General features: G+C 48.1%; 1 protein-coding gene and 1 pseudogene across 1 annotated transcript in view; one reads left to right on the top strand and one right to left on the bottom strand.

Moving 5' to 3' along the window:
- Positions 1 to 26,653, bottom strand: part of LOC136651561 (sodium channel protein type 5 subunit alpha-like) — a 52,153-nt gene that overhangs the window by 17,777 nt on the left and 7,723 nt on the right. Inside the window, exons 5-18 of the mRNA XM_066628083.1 lie at positions 25,162 to 25,253; positions 23,168 to 23,419; positions 21,144 to 21,207; positions 20,546 to 20,687; positions 19,652 to 19,849; positions 17,641 to 17,820; positions 16,714 to 17,127; positions 15,541 to 15,664; positions 14,198 to 14,436; positions 12,494 to 12,691; positions 8,461 to 8,814; positions 5,537 to 5,983; positions 3,298 to 3,432; positions 1,245 to 1,365 (exon numbers count right to left, since the gene is read on the bottom strand). Of these exons, the coding sequence (XP_066484180.1) occupies positions 1,245 to 1,365; positions 3,298 to 3,432; positions 5,537 to 5,983; positions 8,461 to 8,814; positions 12,494 to 12,691; positions 14,198 to 14,436; positions 15,541 to 15,664; positions 16,714 to 17,127; positions 17,641 to 17,820; positions 19,652 to 19,849; positions 20,546 to 20,687; positions 21,144 to 21,207; positions 23,168 to 23,419; positions 25,162 to 25,253 (2,960 nt within the window). The remainder of the gene's footprint in view (positions 1 to 1,244; positions 1,366 to 3,297; positions 3,433 to 5,536; positions 5,984 to 8,460; positions 8,815 to 12,493; positions 12,692 to 14,197; positions 14,437 to 15,540; positions 15,665 to 16,713; positions 17,128 to 17,640; positions 17,821 to 19,651; positions 19,850 to 20,545; positions 20,688 to 21,143; positions 21,208 to 23,167; positions 23,420 to 25,161; positions 25,254 to 26,653) is intronic.
- On the top strand, positions 18,108 to 18,231 carry LOC136654851 (5S ribosomal RNA; annotated as a pseudogene).

Here is a 26,653-nt window from a genome sequence, read left to right as displayed (position 1 = left end):
CCGTGGCACTGACCCCTGCACAAGTTCATATCAATATCAAGTTTTCTAAGAGAACTGCAATGTTCAACTTCCTCCCACAACTAGCAACCATTAGTGGCATTCCTGGTGTTCTGACTTCTTAGTCAGAAAGCATAACTACATTATAGAAGACATGCAACACCATCACCAAAAACAACCACCCCATTTTATGCTCTACCCTTTGCATAACATGTACAGTGGAATCTACAGGGGCTGAGTTCCAGAACCCCCTGCAAATGCCAAATCCATAGATGGTCAAGTCCTATTAAATAGCCTTCCATACCTGTGGGTTGTGACCTGATGCGTGGAGCTCCACAGACCACACCAGCTGCAGCATTACAGGGCACTACTCGGGCGCGCCCTGTAGCCAAATCTGGGTTGCGCCGAGTTCCGCAACCTGCTCCATTGGCCCCGGGTGCACCCCCAGATACATAATGGAATCATTTCTCAAACTGTGTGTCATGATGCAGTTTGGGAAATGCTTCTGCTATGCAATTGGGGACATGCCAGTGTCAATGGGAGTAGATTGCAGGCTTCAGCGCAACCCAGAAGCAACTTCTGGAAGCATCAGACGCACCCAGAATGCCCCACAGAGGCACTTCCCAAACTGTGCATTGCGACACACATTGGGAAACTCGTCCCAGAGCAGGTCATGGGTCTCACACGACCCAGGAGAGGCTTCAGGGAGCTCCAGATACTGCCCTGTGGTGCTGCAGCATGGTGGCATAACTGGAGGGGGGGTGGAGCACTGGCAGGAAGGTGGGCGAGCGGCCCCTCCCTTTGGAGCCATTCCCGGCAGGGGGAGGCAAGCTGCACAGCTCTGTATGGCTCTGTTTCCCCCTCCCCCACCAGGAATGGCTCCAAAGGGAGGGGCCGCTCGCCCACCTCGCTGCCAGGCTGAGTGCTCCGCCCCCCCTCCAGCTACGCCACCACTGCAGCATCCACGATTGGTTGAATCTGCAGGTGCGGAGCCCACAGATAAGGACTGCCCACTGTTTAATTTCTCTCTGTGCCCTGATGTCAACACTTGGTGCATTTTCCTCTCTGCTTCACATCCTTGACAGAGGCTGAGCGAAACAAAACACAATGACATCAGAACACAGTCAAGTTTCACAATCTCACGGTGGGAGCAAAGTACCCAATACAGGTCTGCCACTTTCAGCAGCCGGTAAAATTGAATAAGTTGAAAATATGATTCTCTGCACATAAACTGGTAAACTGCCTACTTTCGGGGAAACAAGGGTCTGGCTCCATAAAGTCCTCAGATAACTCAGGGATGTGCTTCAGTAACTCTTCAGGATCTGTGAGGTCCACAGTGCTGCCTTCTGAACAGCTGCTTGTGCCAGCCTTCTAGAGAAAAAAATACAGGTTGAGTCTCATTATTCATGAGTGGGTTCCTTCCCAGAACTCACCTGGATGGCAAAAATCGCACTATAACATAACAATTTAAAAAAAACATTAGGTGATTTAAAAACAGCCTTGCTGACCTTTGTGATGTTAAGATAGAGTCATTAAGATGACAATCCAACAATCATTCTCCTTCCAGGCCCTTAGAAAGGATGACCTTTCTTTTGTGTTCAGGGGGGAGGGAGGGGGTCGCTTGGAGAGGGAATGATTGATGGATTGTCATCTGGTTGCCCTCTCTCTAACTATTGTAAAGGACTGTTTTCCTTTAATTTAAAGGGCCCTTCTCATCCTGCTGAGATAAAAATCTCTACAACAGTAAGAAAAGCATTTTCAAGGGGTGCATTTTTCCCCTCCTCCAGGGATCAGCACATTCCTTCTCATTTGCAGGGGCCATTCCTGTCTAGTCAAATCCATGTATAAAAAATCCTGTGTAACAAGGTACAGCACTGAGTTCTCCTGGAGATGTTGCCTGTGTCTGGCAGTTAACTCGTACACATCCGAAATGTATAGATATGAAGCCTACATTTCCGAAAGTCAAACACCAATCCTCCCTGAAGACCAAAAGAAGGACCCAGTGAACTACTTGGATTTAAATTCCATTTTGACTGATGGAAATTTGTCAGATTTCAATGACTGAAGGGCATATTTTTGTTTCATTTTTTAAAATATTCATATTTTTCTTTTGTCTTTTCTATATTGTTGTTTGTTGGGCAGCCCAATCCTAATCTGTGCTGGAACGGGCAGACCGTCGGGCTTGGGGCTGGCTGTGGCTCAGCCCAGGGCAAGGGGAATTGATTCCCCTTTCCCTGGGTAACACCGCAGCAGCCCAAATGGTGCTGCTTGGATCTGTGCCACCTAAAGAGGTGGTCCAATCCGAGCAGCCCGGTGCTGCACCAGATCACCCAGGAATGGGGTTAGGATCCAGTCAAAGTGCCAGATCCTGGCTCCACCCCACACTCATCCCCGGCCCGCACACTGACCCACCTGCCACTGCCCTCCCCCTGCCCTGGAATGCTTCCATTTCACTCTCCCCCACCCTCCCAGACCCCTCCCCAGATCAGAACAAACTCACTTTTCCCCTAGAGCAGGGGTGCCCAAACCCTGGCCCTGGGGCCACATGCGGCCCTTGAAGCCTCTCAATGTGGCCCTCAGGGAGCCCCCAGTCTCCAATGAGCCTCTGGTCCTCTGGAGATTTGTTGGAGCCCGCACTGGCCTGACACAACTGCTCTCAGTGTGAGGGCGACTGTTTGACCTCTCACGTGAGCTGTGGGATGAGGGCTCCCTCCACTGCTTGCTGTATCACGTCTATGATGCAGTAGCAGTAGCAAAAGAAAGGCCAGCCTTGCTTTGTGCAAGGCCTTTTATAGGCCTTGGGCTATTGCAAGACCTTCATTCATTCATATGTTCATCTTTAATATATTCATTTATGTACTTATGTAAATGTATGCAAATTTTAAATTCCAGACTCCGACACAGTGTCAGAGAGATGATGTGGCCCTCCTGCCAAAAACTTTGGACACCCCTGCCCTAGAGCAATGGCGCTGGAGGCAGCCTCCTGACTCTTGAGGTGACACAAAAGGGACTTGCACCAGCCCAAGGGTTAATTGGGATTGCACCTTTAGTAACTTAGCTACAGGAGGTGGAAAGTATTGCAGGCGCCACAACACACTGGGTAAGTGGCCCCTCTCACTCCCACTTGGAGTCATTCTGGGCAGTGATATCAACTGTGTTGTGGCCCCTGCAGTAATACCATTCCACCCTCCTTTTAGCTACGCCACTGGTCTGGTTCACTCTGTGCTGTGACTGGGACATATGGTCAACTGGTTGATGCTCTGACTCTGTTTTCCTCTTGTACTGGCAGGTGTCCTTTACCTCTTTTTGTCTTGGCGATGAGGGCCCAGCTTTCCACTGTGGGCTTAATTCTCCGGGCGAGGAGATTTCTGAAGTTCGACTCCAGGCATCTGAGTTCTTGCTCCGCTCTCCTCGCAATCGCAGCTGGTTCTCCTGCTGAAGATAAGTCAGATGGCCAGGCACTCAAGAGCATTTGGCAAGGATTCATTTTGTTTTAATAAATCTGCGCCACCACCATTAGTACACCACTGTTAGTACACGAGGCTATACGTGATCTGCCAAGCAGGTCTCCTTCATCACAGCTAGTCTGGCCTTCAGGCAGGCAGCAAATCCAGAAATTTCAGCACATTTTTGATGGGTCACGATATACGGTTGGTGGGACCTGCTGCATTTGCTGGGTCTCATATGCACAGACCTCATCTTACTCAGTTTCAGCACTGAATAAGTACCTCTGATGGGGGAAATGCCCTCTCAATCCCCGTCTACTGCTTGTTTTCAGTGCAACATTCTCCCAGTTGGATTAGCCAATGTTCCCCTTTTTAGGCCCAAATCCTAACCAATTTTCTAGCACTGGCATAGCTGTGCCAATGGGGTGTATGTTGCAGTTGGGTAGAAGTCACAGAGGCCTCCTCAAGATAAGGAAACGCTTGTTCCCTTATCTTGTTTGTTCCCTAACCTTTGAGCTGCATTGCTTGGAGGTATTATCCTATCCCCCTTCCTGCCCTCAATCCACCTTCTTGAGTCCACTCAGACTTACACCATTAAAATTGTTGGTGCAGTTCTGAGTAGACTGGCAGCTCAATCCTATGCATGTCTACTCAGAAGTAACTGTGTCTACTCAGAAGCGGTGTGCCCCAAGGATCTGTCCTGGGACCTTCAACCTCTTCATAACTGACCTGGAGACAGGGGTGAGCAGTGAGGTGGCTAAGTTTGCAGACAACACCAAACTTTTCCAAGTGGTGAAGACCAGAAGTGATTGTGAGGAGCTCCAGAAGGATCTCTCCAAACTGGCAGAACGGGCAGCAAAATGGCAGATGCATTTCAGTGTAAGTAAGTGTAAAGTCATTCACATTGGGGCAAAAAATCAAAACTTAGATATAGGCTGATGGGTTCTGAGCTGTCTGTGACAAATCAGGAGAGAGATCTTGGGGTGGTGGTGGACAGGTCGATGAAAGTGTCGACCCAATGTGCGGCGGCAGTAAAGAAAGTCAATTCTATGCTTAGAATTAGAAAAGGTATTGAGAACAAAACGGCTAATATTATAATGCTGTTGTACAAATTGATGGTAAGGCCACACCTGGAGTATTGTGTCCAGTTCTGGTCACCGCATCTCAAATAGAATACAGTGGAAATGGAAAAGGTGCAAAAGAGAGTGACTAAGATGATTACTGGGCTGGGGCACCTTCCTTATGAGGAAAGGCTATGGCGTTTGGGCCTCTTCAGCCTAGAAAAGAGACGCCTGAGGGGGGACATGATTGAGACATACAAAATTATGCAGGGGATGCACAGAGTGGATCGAGAGATGCTCTTTACACTCTCACATAACACCAGAACCAGGGGACGTCCACTAAAATTGAGTGTTGGGAGAGTTAGAACAGACAAAAGAAAATATTTCTTTACTCAGCGTGTGGTTGGTCTGTGGAACACCTTGCCACAGGATGTGGTGATGGCATCTGGCCTGGGTGCATTTAAAAGTGGATTGGACAAGTTTCTGGAGGAAAAATCCATTACGGGGTACAAGCCATGATGTGTATGCGCAACCTCCTGATTTTAGAAATGGGCTATGTCAGAATGCCAGATGCAAGGGAGGGCACCAGGATAAGGTCTCTTGTTATCTGGTGTGCTCCCTGGGGCATTTGGTGGGCCGCTGTGAGATACAGGAAGCTGGACTAGATAGGCCTATGGCCTGATCCAGTGGGGCTGTTCTTATGTTCTTAATTCCCATTAGTGTCAATGGGGCTTACTCCCAGGAAAGTGTGGATAGGATTGGGCTGTCATTTGGCCAGTGGAGGCTTACCCCTGGGAACATTACAAATGTCCCCTTACCCAGAGGACACCTCCAGGACTCCTCCCCCAGGCAGGATGCAGTACACATTCCAGTGGCACAATTAATAGGATTGGGCTGTTGGATGGTATCCTGGCAACTGATGTATTATCATCATCTCTCACCTCGATTCACACTATGTTGCTCAGTCTTGCCTTGAACTTGAAGACAAGCTGGCTGAACCTGAAGCCAGCTATCCTAGGGCAAGCATCTTACCTGCTTATTATAGTCTGTCTCCAGCAGTGCAGTCTGTTTCTCCCCAGCATCTTCAGATTCCTCACTGTCCGACTCTGCATCTGCAATAGGGACGCAGACGAACACGCTGGGATTGGTGATGAAGTCATCCAGGATATTAACAGAGCACCTCTCCTCATTATTCTCTTTCTCTCCATGGCTGCAAATCTCTTTGGAGTTTTTGCCATCTCTTCTAAGCTCCACCCCATTTGTCTCAGCATCACATTTTATTTTCTTTGGGGCTGCCTTTCGCTTGAACCCGAACGCTTTGGTACAGAAAGCCAACATGGCGTGTTTTGCTGCATGAAGTCCTCTGTGGATCCGGGCAAAGGCAATCTTCAGGTTGTTCATTTCTTTGTCGTCCTCCGGGAGTTGGAGGTTGTCAGCACTGAAGGAGTTCAGTAGCAGAGCAATGAACAAATTGAGAACCTGGAAGAGGCAGAGGAGCAAATGTATGGCAACAACTGTAGTACTAGAATCTGAACATTATTACTCTCTTGAAGGGAGATAGAAACACTTAATAACTGGGCCAGGGTGGGGGAAGCAAGCCAGGCACTTGTTTTCACAGTCAGGTTTGTTATTATCTGGATCTGCTCTGGTCATGGTGGACTCCTGGACATACTCTGGACATCGTGCTCTGGACATCATGCTCGGGACATGAGGTACAGGGGAAATAAAGTTTCATGCTAACTCAGAATACAACAAACATTTCAAAGGGTAGCTTTGAGAGTATCGATTTTCATTATTTTTCTTCTCATGGCATACTGACCTCTAAGGTCTTCTCTATAGTCTTTCACCTCTTGTGATGTCACTTCTGGCTTCCGGGAGTCCCTTCCAGGCAGAGCCGGCAAAGAAAGGAGGGGCAGACAATGTTCTCTATAAAACCTGCAGTGTGGTGTTAGGTGTCGGTTGCAATGTGCATTTGACAAGACTACTGTAGAGCAGGTGACCCTAGCACAGGAAGGCCCTTAGGTGTGGGACAAATTGGGAGCAATTAGTCCAATTAAAGCTGGCCTGGCCACAGACAGTTGCCCTAGAAACGGAGCTGCAGAACCCAGTTTTTCAGCAATTTTCAACTGCTATCTCCAAACTCCTACAGCACACCTACAGGTCTTTAAAAAAAAATTAAAGCTCCTTCTAGAGACTGGAGAGGGGTTCCACTGGTAATGCTGTGGTCCACAGTCAAGCACCCATCACAATCATGACACAACCAGTAACCGAGAAAGCAACAGCTTGTCCATAGCTCATGTTGAAAACCTGAAGAACTGATCCAACAGAGCTCACTGGAGAGAACTACTTTTAGGGCAGACGTTTCTCAAATAACCCACTATCCTTTGTGCAGCCCAATCCTATCTTGTGCTAGAACAGGCAAGCCAGGAGGCTTGCGCTGTATCCAGTGTGACATAGGGCATCAAAGTAGCTCATCCAGAGGTAAGGGAAATTCTTCCCCTTATCCCTGGATAAGCCACCGTAGGGCCTATGGGTCTCTTTGGACTTGCGCCACCTCCTGAGGTTGCACAAGTCCAAGAAGAGCAGAGTGACTTGAAGCCACTCCATGCTGCTCAGGAATGGGGGTTGGGATCCAGCATCATAGCTGGATCCCAGCCCCGTCTCCTGCTCCCCACCCGCCTTCCCCTTGCCCCGGAACATCTTCCTCCTGCCTCCTCCCTGCCCACCCCAGAGCTTTGTGTTGGCGAAGCTCAATTGGCACAAGGCTCCCTCCGCAAGCTATAATGGAGGCTGGATGCAGCCTCCGTGGGCCAGCACACCTCCGTGCACTGACGCAACTTGCTCCCAAGGAGGCACAAACATGCTTTACAGCACATTTTGCGACCCTCCTAGGCTGACTCAAGCGACTTGTGCCCAGACCCACCTCCTCAGAGGTCCCAGAAACAGTTGTTCATCCCTTCCTGTCTCACAATGACTGGATTTTGTTTCCTACTAAGTTGGCGTAAAAAGAGAAAGAAGCAGGAGGAAACCCCAGATGATTAAAGAACAGGGGTGTCAAACATACGGCCTGGGGGCTGGATGCAGAAGCTTTTTATCCAGCTCTCAGGCTCTTAGCTGCTGAACAGCGCTGAGATGTTACTGCTGAAAGAGCTTTTATAGTTGGCAACCTTCAGTCTCGGAAAACTCTGGTATCGCGCTCTGAATGGTGGTTCTGTAACAGCGTCTAGTGTGGCTGAAAAGGCCAATTCGGGAGTGACAATCCCTTCCACACTGGGAGCAAGTGCAGTCTGTCCCTGGTCTGTCTCCCTGGCTATGGGCCTTCCTTCTTTGCCTCTTAGCCTCAGACTGTTGGCCAAGTGTCTCTTCAAACTGGGAAAGGCCATGCTGCACAGGCTGCCTCCAAGCGGGCCGCTCAGAGGCCAGGATTTCCCACCTGTTGAGGTCCACTCCTAAGGCCTTCAGATCCCTCTTGCAGATGTCCTTATATCGCAGCTGTGGAATACCTGTAGGGCGCTTTCCTTGCACAAGTTCTCCATAGAGGAGATCCTTTGGGATCTGGCCACCATCCATTCTCACAAGCAGCCAACATGAAAATTGGGCTCTCCCATATCTTGAAATACAATCAAGATTTGAGTATTTTCTCTTCTGTCATTTGCAGCTAATAAGTTCCTAAGTGAGATAAAAAAGTGCTTATTTTTGGTTATGACCTGTTTAGTCAAGAAGTGATGTCATTAATGACATCACTTCCGGCCCTCATCAGGCATCATGAATGCTATTCAGCCCTCTGTATGAAATGAGTTATAGACACCCCGTTATAGAAAGTTGCCACTTCCAGTTGTTTTTAAAGACATACAGCACAATTAGGATATTTAAATTAAAAAAAAATTCCCTATAACAGAAGGGACTATTTTGATCATGGGAAAACAAAAACAAAAAAGAGTTGTGGGGAAACTCACCACTAAATTTCCAATCACCATGACCAGCAAGAAGACAATCAGGCAAAAGGTCATGTCAGCGACGACCATACAATCCCACATGGTGTTGATCCACTCTCCGCACAGTATTCGAAAGATTATGAGGAAGGAGTGGTAAAAATCCTCCATGTGCCAGCGAGGTCTGCATTCTTCCGATATGTTACAGCGTTTCTTTGCATAACTGGTGCCAAACAGCTGCATTCCACAGACGGCAAAGATGAAGACGATGATGGCCAGAACGAAGGTGAGGTTCCCCAGAGCATCCACCGAATTCAGAATGATCTTGATCAGAGTATTTAAGGTCGGCCAAGATTTGGCCAACTTGAAGACTCGCATCTGTTTGGGCCGGGGAGGAACACAGTGCCAGACAACATTAGGTTTTGCTCGTTAAAAAACGGCCAAAATAGTTTCTGCAGGTGTGACCAGCAGCACTAACAACCCAATCCTATGCTTGTCTACTCAGAATTAAGTCCCATTGAGTTCAATGGGGCTTTCTCCCAGGTAAGTACTCATAGGATTGCCTACATCCTATGCACACTTTCCTGGGAGTAAGCCTCATTAAACACAATGGGACTTACTAGTGAGTAGATATGACTAGGCTTGCTCTGTAAGTCCAACAAGCAATCCATCTCTCCTTATCCTCTGGGGAGCATGTGAAGTGTTGTTGAGCTGGGACTAGCCATATTCATACATCTGACCTGTAGTGTATACTCTGGTGGGCAGAGTGTATACCCTGCAGAGTCTCACCTTGGTGAGATCCTTTTTTTAAACTAGTGATGATGGGGATTGAGTCTTGGGGGCCAAACTCCATGTTCAGATAAACACATGAGTTTGGTTCTTTTGTGTTAAATGACAAATGGGGGCATGAAAAATCCCTCAACAGCCACAGTGGGGATAGGGAGACTTTAGACCTTAGTCCTATCCTGATCACACTCCTCACCTGCTTTTTACATTTTTTGTAAAAGCCACGGTTTTACAGCGCGACCTTCAAAATCTGGGGTCAGGTCATTGCCCATCTATGAATGCACTGAATGGACTTAAAGAGGCTGCTCCTCAACTTTAATTCCCCCATCTGAAAATAGCATTCCTCATGGGGTACACCTAAGGTTGAGCAAGGAAATTACCACCTAAAGTTTAGCAAAGAAACTACAGAGGTGTCATTACTAGGGTTGCAAGAGCTCATTGCATCCTTCCTGTGATGGTCCTCCTCCAGTAACAGGTCATGCAGAATAAATTACAATATCATATGCACAGCCTAAATACAGTGGCATCGCTAGGGTTGGTGTACCTTCCATTAACTTTATCTGTTTTAATATATAACAGTACAGGTCACCAAATAAATTACTAACCAACAAAAAACCAGTGGCCAACTTGATGGCACTCACACAACTAAATACCCCAGACACTCGCCTATAAGTCGATCCCACAGATAAGTCGAGGGCAGGGTTTGAGCTAACAATCCTGGAATTTTCTATGACCCTCGGGTAAGTTGGGGGTTAAACTTAGGGGGTGTCTGACTATAGTTTTGTCTGATTTTACCCAAGGCCAGATCCTGAAAAATAACCCACCACTAATTGTTACCTAAGAACTGTAGTCTCTAATTTATTAAAAACATAGTAAAATATCATAAGATACATTTTTATTCTTTTTTAAATTTTAGTCTTCACCACCTTTTTGTAAACACTATCAGAGTAAGTGCACTGTAAACTACATACCAGTAAAACAGTGGTTCCCAATCTGGTATTCATGTAGTCCCAGGCTCCTGAAGTCCGTGCTTTATAATTGTCAATTTTAGTTTGGTATGTTATGGTTCTGGTATGTTATGGTTATGGTATGGGCAGGAGGTCTGGTCTAGAGGGTAGAGCCTCCATTTGCCTGAAGATTAACATCCACAAGGTCGCCAGTTCGAGGCCATCGGCACCGTGCGACCTTGAAGCAGCTGGCAAGCTGCAGCTGAGCTGTTCCATCTGCTCGGAGCGTGGGAGGATGGAGGTCAGAATGTTAAACCAGATCAGAGTGTAACACCTTGAATGTAGTGGTTCTTGAAAGAAAGAACCTTCTTTCAATTTGTAAAAATCCCTGCGTGGATTTAATAAGCCTGCCTATGTAAACTGCCTTGAATAAAGTCTTGAATAAAGACCAAGAAAGGCGGTATATAAATACTGTATATTATATTATTATTCTCTAGTCAGCTCTTTTAAGTTTTTTTTTTCCTTGTATATGTAAGTGTGTATGTATTGTAACTGTATGACAATAAAGGTACTGTTTAAAAAAAAAAATGTAGTCCCAGGGACACTCAACAGGACCTTTAGGGGTACTTGAAAAAGAATGGAATAATGGCAGAAAAGGCAGGTCTTGCAATGCCAGAATGCCTTGCAAGACAGGAATACCTTGCAAAGACCAGCAAGGCAGGAAGGGAGGTAGCTAGTTGGCTGTGAAAGCCCCACCAATAGCTAGTTTTTGGTCATCAATTCATGTAGGAACCAGTGATTGAAAACCAGTGCAGTAAAAAAGCTGAAACATAATGTGGAAAGTGATCAATCTCCCAGAATTTCTCAGCACACTTCTGGTGCAAAACAGATTCTTCTGTTCTTCAGACAGATAAAAAGAGAAAACACTATGATTAATACATGGTCTGGGCTTTCATAGAGAGGAGATGAGGGCTTGTATTATTAATTACAACATTTTGCTAATATGAAGGGTACAATTTATGGAAATGGGCTGCCAAGGGATATGCAAGTGAAAAAGGTTGGGAACCACTGCAGGAGAACCATGAATCAAATCCACCTTTAAGGTGTCTGGTGTGTTAAGCCAGAAGCTCTATACAATCCATAACACGTAACTGGGAGTGTGCAATTCAATTCACAGCAGACAGAAGCAGCTGCATATATTTGCAACCCTTTTTACTCAGAAGTAGACCCACTGCTTTCCATGGCAGTTATTCTTAAATAATGCTGCACTGAATTGTAGCCTGTGATTTTATTTCTAATGGAAAGGAGGATCCCATCCTGGTGTTGAAAAAAAAGACTTCTGCCAAATGCCTGCATTTGCAAAAAGGAACCAGGTTGCAGCAGCAAAAAGGAACGGAGGAGAATAAATGGTTGGAATTTTCCAGTGAAGTTGCTGTAGAAACAAATGACCTCCTGCCTGCCTGCTACCAAACTTTTCAGAGTGGAAAAGCTCTGCCCTCTGATTGACCCAGAGATAAGGCAAAGTGATAGTTGGAGCTTGATTACTTGGCAAAAATGTTACATACTATACATGAGTATCTACGGTAAGAGTTCTAGTATTAGCCATGATACATGGAAATAAGAGCTGACTCATCCTAACCCTTTATTGGTTCTCTGCTGTGTCATAACAACACCTCATTGGCTCTTAGAACAATAAGGGCACAATCCTAACCAACTTTCCAGCACTGGCATAGATGTGCCACTGGGGCATGTGCTGCACCCTGCAGCTGGGGTGGCAGTCATGGAGGCCTCCTCAAAGTAAGGCAATGTTTGTTTCCTTACCTCAGAGTTGTATTGCCCTTAAGCCAGTGCTGGAAAGTTGGTGAGGATTGTGGCCTAAGTCTCACTGGTCAGTTTTGAGGTGAGAAAATCCAGTTCTTATGACATAAGGCAGTTGCGTTTTCTTTTTTTCTGGTTATTTGGATATAATGCTGATAGAATACATATATTTCGACTTGGTTTGTTTCATTGCATTCTGCATTAAATTACCCATCAAATGATATATAACATGATGGTATTATTTGAAAACACAAAGATTTTAACAATTTAGGCCACTAGTGGTGTCGCCCCCTCCCCCCAAGTGTGCCCCCCAGTGTGTTCCGCATCTCCCACACCTCCCTAGCAATGCCACTGGTCAATTATTTCAAAGTGCTGTATGAATGAGTAATTACTAATACGTAATCTTTTGCATGAAATGTAACTTTTGGGGAATCCTGCCCTAAACCCCTACAAAATTTTTTGTGCTTCTGTGTTGGTTGTTTGGTTTTAAAAGGATGAGCAATTACCAGCCTTAAGGATCGTAAGACCGAGAGGCTTCCTTTCCTGCCGCCCTTTTTGGGCTCGTCTTTGAGCATGCTCAGTTCAATCATGCTTATGAAAACAATTACACTGTCAAAGATATTTGCACGTTGCTGAAAATAGTGATAAGGATCCATAGCAATGATTTTCAAGATCATTTCTGCAGTAAAAACTCCCGTGAAGACCTGTAAGATGAAAAAAAAAAGGCATCGTCAGATCTAGACGTACTGCAATCCTCTCTCCTTTTCTCAGAGGTACGTTACATTTATGCAAAGAAGCTGGCACGGGGAACTATCAATGGGACCTACTCTCAGGTAGGTGGATAGGATTGTAGGCTCACAGCCCAATTCTATGAAGGACTAAGCTGCCAAGCTGTTGTAAACCGGTCCCCAGAAATGTGTGCAGCATGAAATCTATGGCCATTTTGGAACCACTGCCGCAATCTCTTGTGTCCACCAGCAAATGTAGCCTGGTGGTGAGTGCAGGGATGGATAGAACAGGGTGGGGATCAAGTGCTCCGGGGCATGTCAAAGACTAGCAGGGGGCAGGTCTTGGTGGCAACGGTGCTGCCAATATCCTGAACCTCCCACGTGGACTTAAGAGCACCTCCTCAAGTCACTTGGACTTGCACCAGCCACAGGGCTGGCGCAGGTCAGAGTTGCCCCTTAGGGGACCATGGCACTGCAGAGTAGGGCAAGTTAAACTTTATCTTACTTCACTCTCCAATTGCATCATGGCATCGTCTGGTGCACTCCTTCAAGGGAGGGCAATGCACTCCGCAGAAGTGACGTTCCTGGGTAGAACCCAGAAATGACATCACAACATCATGTGACAGCTTTGCCTTGAGCATCACAGCATCTAAATTCGCCCCTGGGTGGGGGCCAGGAAGCACAGAGCCCTTTTGGCTATGCTCATGACTTTTTCTAATCCTATAATATTCTCTTTATTTTACACCTTTCGTAAATGTCCTATGACCTCCCCATTGAGGTTGTTCTTTGGGGTTTATGGTTAAGTCAGCAAACACTTTCATTTGCAGGAGGCATTTCAATGAAGCCTTCACTTGAAAAAACTGATTTCTGCGTTTCGGGGCGGGGGGAGGGATTGTGTTTTTGTTACCTGATCTTACATGAGTAACATTGCAATGCATGTGTACCCTTGTCTGTGCCAAGGATAAGAGAGGAAAGGAGGCAGGCAGGACAGAATTAAGCCACCAGCAAACAATAAATACAAATATAGTTACAACCATGGATGTGCTGGAGTCACTCTGCTCAAGTTGTGACTTGAATCACGAGTCGCCAATCCCCTGACTTGACTCTACTCGCGAGTCAAAATGGGCAGTCATCACAACTCATCCTGAGTTGCTTATCGAGTCATTTTTTACTCAGTTCAGATTCATTACAAGAAATGAGTCACAGTGTGAGTCAGGCACAGTAAAAAAAATGCACAGAGAGAGACAAGCACACACAAAAGGAAGCTGGGATTCAAGACTTTTTGAGTCATGGCTCTTTTTTGAGTCATTGGCCCTGAGTCATGAGTGGGGTCCGAGTCAGTGATGTCTGTGACTTGAGACAACACGAGTCATGAAAAATCAGCACTTTCATGACTCAAGTCGAGTCATCACAACTGGAGTGCCCATCCCTGGTTCCAACATATGCTGATGTGGGATATCTTCCTTGTCAGAATTCACTTACCAAGTTACCTATTGAAAGCATGAACTTGAAATTGTCAGTCATTTTGTAGTGCTCCAGTGCCATGAAAAGAGTGTTCATCACAATGCAAACTGTGATCAAGAGGTCGGTAAATGGATCCATAACCAAGATGCTCACTCTCTTCTTGATTCCCAGCCACAGCGGGCAGCAATCCCAAATAAGATATTTGCGGGCCAAGTTGCTCAAGAACGAGGGACATTTCCGATTGGACTCTTCAAGTTCTAACCAAGAAACAAAACAAAGTAAGATATTCCATCTCGAAAATTTTAAAAAAGGGGGGACCATGAAAATAAGAACCCAGCTTAGGCACTCAAGCACTTTTTATCCAGTTGGCTTCAAAGGAGAGAGAGTTAAATGCCCACTTCCCATCAAAATCAGTGAGACCTTAAAAAAAAGCACTTAAACCAATTTTCGCTGTTTCACAATAAAAACTGGGCCTCTTTTTTTGCTGTTTACAGCAGTTTGATGATATGGGGAAGCCTGCAGAAGGGGTTGCAGGCTCCCCAGACCCTCTGGAAAGCCATAGTGACCCCCGGATAAGTAAAAAACCTTTTGTCTCTGGCAGCAGCGTGATGGTGATTGTGTCACTGCCCCCTCTCCTCCCCCATGAGCAATTGCAGCCCAATCTTTTGCTGCCCAGCACGCTGGGGTGTGTGGGGGATGCAGGTTGCACCAGGTGATGCGCACAGGAGGGTGACACCAGGTTGCCACAGGAGTGACTTGCTAGTAAAGCCCCCTGGGGTCAGGAGTAGGTATAGGCAGCTTGAGGTGGCCTCAGACAGTTCACCAAGGGTGGGGGGGGGGTTAAGTCACCCTGATCCCCTGCCTCAGTCCTGAGGCACCTTAACTGTTCCCACGCAGGCAGCCTTCCCTCAGGCTGTCTGCTTCACCACTCCTCAGACTGCCTGTCATCACTGTCCTCCCTGGCTTTATGGAGCTCCTCAGCTCCACCCAGCTCCTTCCCCTTCCTGCTTGTTGGCCTTAAAGGCACCCCAGTTCCTGCTCTCCCAATACATTCCCTGGTATCTAAGGGCGTGGCAGGCAGTTGCCTGCCAGGTCGGGGGCCTGTTTCCTCCTGCTGCCCCCTCTGGAGCAGTGAAAGTGCCACGGGCCCTCCTGGACTCCTGGAGGAGCTCTTGGGGTCAAGCGCTGTCAAACCACCCTCTCCAGGTAAATCAGGGGCTTGCAGGTGGGCTGGCCCCTGACACCACGCCCACTGCCTAGGGTGTTAATCCTCCTACTGCACGGGAGGAGGTTCATCATAGGGGTGACTTGCTGGCCTCCCACACCACTGCTGATTAATATGGAACAAGAAAAGCCCACACCTTCCAGGACACTGGTGATGATGCTGACTGCGCTGGCTGCCCTTTGCCTTTGCAATGGGTGATGATAAAGGTCCACTGATAATCGGTGGGTTTGGAGCATCTTGTTGGCTTCATCATATGTAGTCTGTTCAGGGAAGAAAACAGCATACGTCATTATGGAAGGCATCTGGGCCCTGCACATGCCTGATCTTGTCTGATCTCAGAAGCTAAGCAGGGTCAGGCCTGGCTAGTACTTGGATGGGAGACCACCTGGGAATACCGGGTGCTGTAGGCTTATACCATGATCTCGGAAGCTAAGCAGGGTCAGGCCTGGTTAGTACTTGGATGGGAGACCGCTTGGGAATACCGGGTGCTGTAGGCTTATACCATGATCTCGGAAGCTAAGCAGGGTCAGGCCTGGCTAGTACTTGGATGGGAGACCGCCTGGGAATACCGGGTGCTGTAGGCTTATACCACAGTCTTTCGAGACTGAAGGTTGCCAACCTGGGATTTGCTCTCAGACACAGATAGCCATGGATAGGAATGCGAATGGAGTCAGGGAACCCAACAAGTGATTCTTTAAACGCTCCTAAACTAGAATAAGACACCAGTTTCCCCAAATGCTGCTAAAGCCAAACAAAAGGAAGCTGGGACCTCGGATTCGCCTGAGCCCCAAGGGGATCAGCAGAACTGCACGCTCAAGAAGGCACCAGAGGCCTCTGCTGAGAACCCCAGCAACATGACCGACCACCCTGTGGCATAGCTGGGGGGAGGGCAGAGTGGTAAGTACTGCAGGCTCCTCAACACACCGTGTTAGTGGCCCCTCCCACTTGCCGTCGGAGCCTTTCTGGCAGTGACGGCAATGCCTAGGAGTGCAAACGATGGTGTGGAGGGGGTGCTTACGTGGCGTGCCCGCTGTACTTCCCGCCCCACCACCCCTGTAGCTGCACCACTGCTCTGAACGACCCTGCAGCTTGTTAGCGGATGGAGCCACGGGCCTCTTCCGTGCTGCAGCCACCGGCACACCTGCATGGTGGTTCCAAGAGTCACGTGCCAGTCCTGCCACTATTCGTTTGAAGCAGCCGTGGTTGGGGCGGACAATTTGTTTCAACTCCAGTGCAAAATGGGTAGACAACTGCAGCATGGTCTGCACAGAAATAGCCTCCCTACAGAATGCCCCATCTGGATGCCAACGTTTCTACTCACCAGATCACCTCTGCCAGGGTTTTCCATCACTGGAGGAAGCAGTAGCCCTTCGCCAGAAACGGTCTCTGTGTTAAACGGCCTTGGCCCGCTGCTTCCCATCAAGGCAACCGGCCCATTGCAGTTGTCTCCAGCGCTCCACTTGCTGGGCTGCATGTAGCTTGGAGTAGCCGGGCGAGAGCCGTGACTGAGCTGGCTCTGAATGCTTGCCCGCCTCCCCATACGTGCAGCCAGCAGCGAGCCACGCTGGATCTCGGTCTCCCCAGTGCTGCTCGATTCATCTTCCCCGATCTCTGTCTTTGAGCCCAGGTCACGAACAGGTACGTGGAAATTGAAGACACTTCCGTGGCTGGGGCGGCGCTTCATGGGGGTTGAACCCGGCCCGAAGCCATGACTATAGAACGCCTATGGGAAGCAAATCAGCAAACAGAGCGATATGGAATCTGACACTCCCCTTCCGTTACGAAAATGCATCTGTAAATCAAATTCATGTAATATCAAGAGCAATGAGAGGCCTTTCCCGACAGCCCTGATAAACGCAGCAGAAAGCTTTCGGTTCCCAGGGGTACCATCCCTCCAATCAAGAAGCCTGCTTTTAGAGATCCACTAGAAAGCTTCCAAATTACCAGTGCCCAGAAGCCTGCCTGCCCACACACCCCTCTGTTAATCACCAGTAGCCCAAAAGGCAGTGGGGAAGGAGCCATTTAACTTCCCTGGCAGGTGGCCTTCAAAGGGACTGATTTCAAAGTGTCTCAGGGAAACCTTCTTCCTATTCAACCTTAGATGGGGAAAAAAATGGAACAGAAGAAGATCTCTTTCTCCTTTGAACTCCTCTGTCTATGAAAACAGGGGCTAAAGTATATTCAAGCATCAAAAATGTAACTGTTGGTGTAGGAAGCACCTCAAGCAACTAATTACCAGTTTCTGATGGCTGTCACTAGATGGCACCTTGGGGACGTTTGGATCTTCTCCATGATCTTCCACTCCTAACGATAACTTCTTCATTCTGTTGCTTCTTTCTTTGACCTCTTTGGATGGCACAGGTGACACTTCAAATGAGCTATGAGACATGCTGTCATTTTCCTTAGCGGTGAGTTCCTGGAATGTGGAAAGGCAAAACTGGGAACTGAAGGATTCAGAGCCAAAAAATGTCTGTCCAGCATAACATCCCATTCACAGATATCACGACTCCTGGACTACCCAAATGACTCACAAGCGCATCGTGCTGTTTTTCTTGATTTTTACAGTCATCGCTTTGCTTGGAAGGCCTCACTTAAGAGATCTGTCTTGTCTGGCAGGTGATAACTGCTTTTCAACCCTAAGTTTCCTGGTTCTGATAGATGGTGCCTTGAAAGTGGCCTTTGGTCTCCTATGGAGGTATCACAGCTAACAGCCCAATCCTGTTACCTTGCACATGCCCGATCTCATCTGATCTCGGAAGCTAAGCAGGGTCAGGCCTGGTTAGGACTTGGATGGGAGACCGCCTGGGAATACCGGGTGCTGTAGGCTTATACCATGATCTCGGAAGCTAAGCAAGGTCAGGCCTGGTTAGGACTTGGATGGGAGACCGCCTGGGAATACTGGGTGCTGAAGGCTTATACCATGATCACGGAAGCTAAGCAAGGTCAGGTCTGGTTAGGACTTGGATGGGAGACCGCCTGGGAATACCGGGTGCTGTAGGCTTATACCATGATCTCGGAAGCTAAGCAAGGTCAGGCCTGGTTAGGACTTGGATGGGAGACCGCCTGGGAATACCGGGTGCTGTAGGCTTATACCATGATCTCGGAAGCTAAGCAAGGTCAGGTCTGGTTAGGACTTGGATGGGAGACCGCCTGGGAATACCGGGTGCTGTAGGCTTATACCATGATCTCGGAAGCTAAGCAAGGTCAGGCCTGGTTAGGACTTGGATGGGAGACCGCCTGGGAATACCGGGTGCTGTAGGCTTATACCATGATCTCGGAAGCTAAGCAAGGTCAGGTCTGGTTAGGACTTGGATGGGAGACCGCCTGGGAATACCGGGTGCTGTAGGCTTATACCATGATCTCGGAAGCTAAGCAAGGTCAGGCCTGGTTAGGACTTGGATGGGAGACCGCCTGGGAATACCGGGTGCTGTAGGCTTATACCATAGTCTTTCGAGACTGAAGGTTGTCAACCAACCAGCCCAATCCTATCCTGGGTTGGTCCATAGTGTGCAATGATGCTCAGCTTCATGCTAGGTGGTGGCCAAGGACCAGGCAATGACAGTGCTGCTGCCTTGTCCCCGATGGGCCTACCTGGATTGCGCCAGCTTTTTGCCTGGTAGAAATCCGAATGGGTCCAAGGGGCAGGTTAAACCTGGCATAGGATGCTGCCAACATCTGCCCCCAGTCTGCCTTCAACATGCCCCCCGCGGCTGACCCTTATCCCTGCCCTGATCCTCCCCCCCCGGTTATGCCCCAGAGCGTCCGCTCTGCTGATGTACCTGCTCGGGTGGGGGCTCCAGAGGTTGTTGGTGTCTGTCCAGTGCCACCAGCCTTTGTGTCAGTGGCCCCGGCCCCTGTGCCATTGTAGCATCTGCTGCACCTGCAACCTAGGCCTTGTACTGGCAGAACTCAGGTTCCATGAGAGCAAGGCTTGCAAAGGACTGGGCAGTAAGTGGCTGAGCTCTTGCTCTGCCCACATTAGATTCTGGATTCAACCCTTGCTATGCACATTTTAAAACCCCTCCTTTGAGGACAGGCAATTTTGCTGTGCTTCTGCATTGGTAATCTGGCCTCAGCAGAAGCTGAGTAGAAACAGGCAAGGACAGAAAAGCAAATCCAGGGGAGAGAAGAGTGAGTCGCCAACTCTGGGGGTAGGTACTTTAGCCTCACAGGGGGCACTCATTTTCTTTGCTAATGTGTTTCTTGTGCCCTGGCAGAGATTTTGGGGGAAGGACTGCTGTGCACACCTCGTGCTCCTTCTTCAGCATCTCCATGGCTTCCCGAAACTGTCTCTCCTTCGCCTCTGTTTCAGCAATCATGGCCTTGCTCTGCTCCTCGTACGCCAGTGTGACCACCGCTAGAATCAGGTTGACCAGATAAAAGGAGCCCAGAAAGATGACCAGCATGAAAAACAGCATGTAGATCTTCCCAGAGGCCCTGAGCGTCTGCAGGAAGAAGACACGTGTGAAGCAACCTTTGCTCACGGTTTTCATCCGTTTCCTCGAAATTGCAGAACAAAACACCACCAAACGGATGCAGAAAATATGAACCAATAAAAAAGACATAAGATACAGTATGTAAACTACAAAGCACAAACAAATGCCAAATTTAAGCAACATAGGCTGCAATCCTAACACACTTTCCTGAGAGTAAGCCCCATTGAACAAAATAGGGCTTACTTCTGAGTAGACCTGGTTAGGCTTGTGCCCATATATAGACCTGTCAATCAGTGGCGGATCTGTCCCCACGACGCCCAGAGCAAAGGTCCACAATGGCTTCCTGCACATGAGGTTCTGCACCCAGAGCATTTGCCCCTTTAGTTCAATGCTCTGCCATCAATTCTTATGTGTTTTATTTTTCCTGCCAACACAGGACAGGATTCATGGCTTCCCATTCCACTATTACAGTGTTTCTCAAACTGCAGGTCAAGACCCACTAGGTGGGTCATGAGCCAATTTCAGGCGGGTCTCCATTCATTTCAATATTTTATTTTTAATCTATGAGTTGCAGTCTGAAGTGGCGCAGTCCATTGTACCAGTATTCAATTCCACCACCTCATTTTGCTGCATGTGTAGAACAGGCCTGAGAAAACAGCCAAGCAAGCCAGTTCAAAGGGTTCACACCACAAGAGGCAGCTGTACCTGTTGATAGAGACGTTCCCAGTTATCCTGAGTCATGAGACGGAACAAGGACAGGAAGGCCCAGCCAAAAGTGTCAAAGCTTGTGAAGCCGTAGTCTGGATTATCGCCAACCTTTATGCACATATAATGTGGCGGGCAGGAGCTGTAAAGGATACTTTTCTCAGAAGTGGCAAAAGTCTCCAGCATTTAGATATTAAGAGGGGTAAAAAAACAGCTACATATTGAAACATTTGCATGAATTAAAAAAACAAAACACTCCCCATATCCAAAAGAGTTTCCGTTTTCAGTTGGTGTATCCGGGACACAGTAGATCTTAGATCTCACCACATGAGGGCGCACTGCCACACAAAAATGACAAGCCACAGTTGTATTGTGGTTACTGTAGTAGAACACCAAAGATGAATTCAGGAACTGGGACCAGGGAGAAGAAAACTAAGTTGGAACTGAATTTAGCTTCAGCTGAAGAAGCAGTTCTGTCCCACTGTTACCACTGCAAACGAATTAGCTGTCATTGTGCAACTGAAATCTACGTGTATAATGCAAGCAAGTGGCAAGAGTTTAAACAGCATGAAACAGCAACAGAGTCGCATACACTCACCCAGCATCGGAACTATTGCGACACAAGAGCACATCACTGGTGCCATTCTTCAGTTTGTAGTTGTCTGCAACAAAAACGACCTGGATCAATATAGACAGGCTTGCTGAAAAGACAGTTGCTGTGCTAAAGCCATATCTTGCCTTTCTCCCAGGCTGGCAAGCGATGTGGCATGCAAGAAGTTCCCAGGGAAAACTTTACCCAAGCCTGCTCTGTGCCTGAGGCACAGTACCCCTTGCTGTCATTCCTCCTTTTGGGGGGCACACCCCTGTTGCCAGTGGTGTGGCTAGAGGGGGTGCAAAGCACTAAGTTTGCAGGGAGCCTCACTGCCGCGTGCAAGCAGCCCCTCCCCTTCAGAGCCATTCCAGACAAGGAGAGCAAAACAGAGGCGAATGCCTGCAAAACGTAGTGCTTTGCACCCCCTCTAGTTATGCCACTGTCTGTTGCCAGGGCTAGTTTAAAGCCAACTGGACCAACTGCTCCCAATTGAGCCCTGCACCTAAGGGGGCTCCTGTGCTAGGCTAATCTACTCCAGTCTTGTCAACTACACACAACAGCTGATTGCAACTGATGTTTTGATTTTTTTTCTTAACAAAACATAAAATCAATATTTTTACTAAATCGTTTCACAGTCATTAAAACGTGGCTTTGAAACTACTTACACATTTTGTTTGTTTACTTGCAGGCTTACACATATGTAATTTTATATTAAAATATGCTTAGATCCATTTGGTCCATTAACCGACACCTTCAAGGGCGCATTTTGATGGCTTTCTATTCTCCCATAAAGATATAAGGTCTATGATAAATTGTATTTATATCTCTAAGGCCACAATCCTAACCTACACTGGAACAGGCAAGCCAGGAGGCTTGCGCTGTATCCAGTGCAGGATTGTGGCCAGAATCAGCTCAGTCAGAGGTAAGAGGAAACTTTGCCCCTTACCCCTGGGTAAGGGCTGCTGGCCACAATGGGTCTCCTCGGACTTGCGCCACCTCTGGAGGTGGCACAAGTCCAAGGAGAGCGGAGTGACTTGAAGCCTAACTTGATCATAACTTCTGGATCCCAGCCCCACCTCCCACTCCCCGCCCACCTGCCCCCAGGGCCACCCAGGAACACCTCCGTCCCTCCTCCTCCCCCCTACGCCTACCTTTTCCGCTTGTGTCAGCACAGGCGGGCCAACACAAGCAGCTGACGGGAAGCTGGTATGGAGGCTTATGTCATCCTCCGCAGGCCGGCACACCTCAGAGTGCTGGCCTGGCTTCCAGGAGGTGCAAAGGTGCTTTACGGCATGTTTACAACCCTCCTCGTCCAGCCCAAGGGAGTTGGGCCAGGAATTGGCTGCCCTACGTTTTTACAGACCCTGGTTGTGAAACTGGGGCCCTGCAAAAATGTTTCCTATTGGGTTCCGCAGCTCCTAAAGCCAAGCCTTCCTAAGCCTTCCTAAGCCTCCTAAGGCCTAAGGCCTTCCTCCCACATATGTGCTTCCTTCTCTGTAGGTGTCACTGCAAGTTTGTCCCCTTTCCATTCTCTGATCGTTCCAGCCTGTTTGTAAAGAGAGCTGAAGCAGAGGGGGACAAAGATGTTGGAGGTGGGTGGCTGACTTTCTGCCCTTGGGAGTTTATTCGGTCCCCCCAGCCCAGTCCTAATCAATCTCCAGGCTCCAAAGAAGGATGGCAGGTAGAGATGGGCAGGTGTTGCACACAGGGTACCCTTGGGCAGCCAACCACCTCCCCAAGCCCACCACCTGATACAGGTGCTTCAACTTGCCTCATAGATAAGCAGGTTCAGCCAAGCAATCTTCCACCCAGGCAGCTCTAGACCTGCTTAGCTTCAGCAAGCTTGCTTCAGGTCATGCCCTGCCACCCAAGGCTATGTCTTTTCCTTTTATTTAATAAGTTTATAGGCCACTTATCAATCTAAAATAATGTTATGGCCCAGTGTGGCAGAATTTTCAGTCTGTCTCAAAGCTATAGCTAAACAGTGCAACAAATCAATTGTCTCGCAAAGGGCTGAGCAGAATGGGTACCTTTATCCCTGATGAAGTCTTCATAAAGGGGCACGTTCCATTTGTCTACGGGATGCGTTCCGTTGGGATATTCCATAGCTTTGCTCTGGTTGATAAATTCTGTGTAGTTCCTGACACATTTGTGTTTCAGATTTCCCTTAAAGAGTTGAAGACCAATGAGGGCAAAGACGCTCAAGCAGAAAACAGTGAGGATCATTACATCTGCAAGTTTCTTCACAGACTGGATAAGGGCACCAACGATGATCTTCAGACCTTCAGGGCAGGGAAAACAACAATGGAAAATGATGTGCAAATTCAAAATATCTGTAGAACCCTTAAGAGCATAAGAAGAGCCCAGGGCCCATCTAATCCAGCTTCCTGTATCTCAAAATGATCCACCAGATGCCTCAGGAATGCTCAAGACAACAGGATTCCTGGATTTCTAAAATCCAGGAGTTGCAGATAGTCATCACAGACTGTGGTGGACTTTTCCTCCAGAAATCTATCCAATGCCCCTTTAAAGGCATCTTGGCCAGGTGCCATCACAACATCCTGCGGCAAGGAATTCCACAGATTAACTACAAGAGCCCAGCTGGACCCAGCGCTAGGGTGCTACTTTACTATTCCAGTCCATTCCTGAGCATAATTTGAGGTGCTGGTGTTGTCTTTGAGAGTCCTACCTAGCCCTGAAGGAAGGCCTGCTTCCACATCAACCTGCCCATATACTAAGATCATCCTTGGGGGCTCTCCTCTGGGTTCTCCTACCATCTGAAGTGAGGTGGCTGGCCACCCAAGAGAGGGCCTTCCCAGGAGTGACACCCAGTTTGCGTAATTCCCTCCCCAGGGAGACTTTCCTGGTGCCTAAATTATCACCCTTGCAGCACCAGGCAGAGATATTTCATTTCCCCAAGACTTTTAACATATTAAATGCATTGCTGCTTTATAATTGCTATTTTAACATTGTTATTGGGGATGATTGTATGCTTTCACTTTAAAACCCCCTTAAGAAACTTGTTAAAAAGTAGCAAATAAATAGCATAAACAGATATATAAAGCCTGAAGAATGACAACTGTCACCATTTTACTACAGTAAATTATTAACAAGGTATCCCAAGAAAGTTCCTCAAAGGCAAAGTAGAGACAGGTTAGCTCAGTAACGTAGATAGGGGGTGCAAAGCACTATGTTTTACAGGCACCTGAATGTGCCATGCAAGGGTCCCTCTCCTCCCCTTTGGAGCTGTTCCCAGTGTTGTTGTTGGCAACCTTCAGTCTCAAGAGATTCTGGTATCACGCTCTGAATGGTGGTTCTGGAACAGCGTCTAGTGTGGCTGAAAAGGCCAATTCGGAAGTGACAATCCCTTCCACACTGGGAGCAAGTGCAGTCTGTCCCTGGTCTGTCTCCCTGGCTACAGGCCTTCCTTCTTTGCCTCTTTGCCTCAGTCTGTTGGCCAAGTGTCTCTTCAAACTGGGAAAGGCCATGCTGCACAGCCTGCCTCCAAGCGGGCCGCTCAGAGGCCAGGGTTTCCCACCTGTTGAGGTCCACTCCTAAGGCCTTCAGATCCCTCTTGCAGATGTCCTTGTATCGCAGCTGTGGTCTACCTGTAGGGCGCTTTCCCTGCACAAGTTCTCCATAGAGGAGATCCTTTGGGATCTGGCAATCATCCATTCTCACGACATGACCGAGCCAACGCAGGCGTCTCTGTTTCAGCAGCACATACATGCTAGGGATTCCAGCTCGTTCCATTCTCATTACTGTTCCCAGTAATGAGAGCAAAACAGAGCATAATGGTTCCAAAGGGGAGGGGGGGCCCCTTGCACAGCATGTTGAGGTGCCTGTAAAACTTAGTGCTTTGCACCCCTCTAGCTACGCTACTGGGTTAGCTAAAAATCAAGAGCCTCTCTGCTAACTAGAGCTGGTTGAAGCACATGCATCTGTGGTGGAATTGACCCACAGATCTGACCTAGAGCACCTGAACTCCAGACAACTGCCAGAAAATCTTCAAAGACTGTCATACCTGGGAGGATGGAAATGGTTTTTAAAGCTCTCAGCACCCGGAACAGCCGAAGAACACCAACATTGCCAAAGTCGATAAACTCGCCCATATAACTGTAACATCCAAATGTGACGAGAGAGAGAGAGAGAGAGAGAGAGAGACTGTGAGAAGCAAGGAGGGAATGGCTGGCGCATTTCCAGGGGCCTGGCTATGGGGCTCTGTGATAGCCTTGGGCAGGCTGGCACACTTTGGGGGTTGCAGCAGCATTGCCCAAAAGCTGCACTGGCAAGAGTGAGCGTGAAAACCCCAACCCCACCCCAAATGTCTTTCCCTTTCTTCTGGAGGGAAGACAGGTGGTGAATGGACTTTGCTCAGTTCCTGCTGGGGACCCAGCAGGATGGGATCTAAATACCCACTCTCCATGATACAGTGGGAAGCTGATGGCAGCAGGAGATGCTAGTTCACAGCCTGGTCCCTGAGCCCCAATAGGTGGAGGTCCATGGTTCATGCAACTCTCTTAGACAGGTTACACTGCAAGATAGCAACTGGTTCAAGGACACCCAGTAAGGGATTTGGTCATGGATCTCCCAGGGTCAGGTTTGACACTCAGGAGACAACAGAGGGAGGGAAGTTGGGGCCGGAGATAAACTATGGAAGGCTATGCCATGAGTTTGTGTACTTTAGGCTCAGTTGCAGCATAGTAGGGGACTAGGGGCTTTCCTGAGACTCGCAACTTTAAAAAACAAACAAAAAAAAACTAAAGTGTGTAAGCCTGCCAAACTGGAGAGGGTTCAGAGGAGAGTGTTGAGGATGATCAGAGGGCTGGAGAATAAGCCCTACAAGGAAAGGTTGAGGGAACTTGGTATGTTTGGCCTGGAGAAGGCTGAGAGGGGATACAATAGCACTCTCCAGATACCTGAGGGGCTGTCACATGGAAGAAGGAACAAATTTGTTCTCAGCTGCCTCTGAAGGTAGAACTAGACTCAAGGGGCACAAATAGCAAGAGAAGAGTTGCCAGTTGGGCATCAGAAAACAATTCCTGGTGGTAAGGGTAGTTTGGCAGTGGAACAGATTACCGAGGGAGGTGGTGGATTCTCTCTCACTGAAGGTCTTCAAGCAGAGGGTCGACAAGCACCTGCTGGAGATGTTCTAGGAAGATTTCCTGCTACAGGCAGGGGGTTGGACTAGATGACTCTGTAGATCCCTTCCAACTCTACGATTCTATTTTTCTAAGCTTTTTTGGTGCAAAGAAATGCCTGAAGTGTATAGACAATGCCTGAAAATATAGCAGGCTGGAGCTGATGCTGAATAACATTTTTGGTCATCAGCACCCGGGTTTCAGTTCCCTACATGGTCTGTGCCTCTCCCCTGATTTAGTCAGAGCCAAATGTGTGCTGCAAAATGGAAGAATAAATGATGCAATAGAATCATGCAAACATGTTCAATGCATATTATGTATACAGAAGTCGACTCTTCTTGGAGGAAGATTTGGCTAGCCAAGGTACAGAATTTC

The sequence above is a fragment of the Tiliqua scincoides genome, chromosome 5, assembly GCF_035046505.1.
Source record: "Tiliqua scincoides isolate rTilSci1 chromosome 5, rTilSci1.hap2, whole genome shotgun sequence".
Taxonomy (NCBI): domain Eukaryota; kingdom Metazoa; phylum Chordata; class Lepidosauria; order Squamata; family Scincidae; genus Tiliqua; species Tiliqua scincoides.
This window is presented reverse-complemented; position numbering and strand designations above follow the sequence as displayed.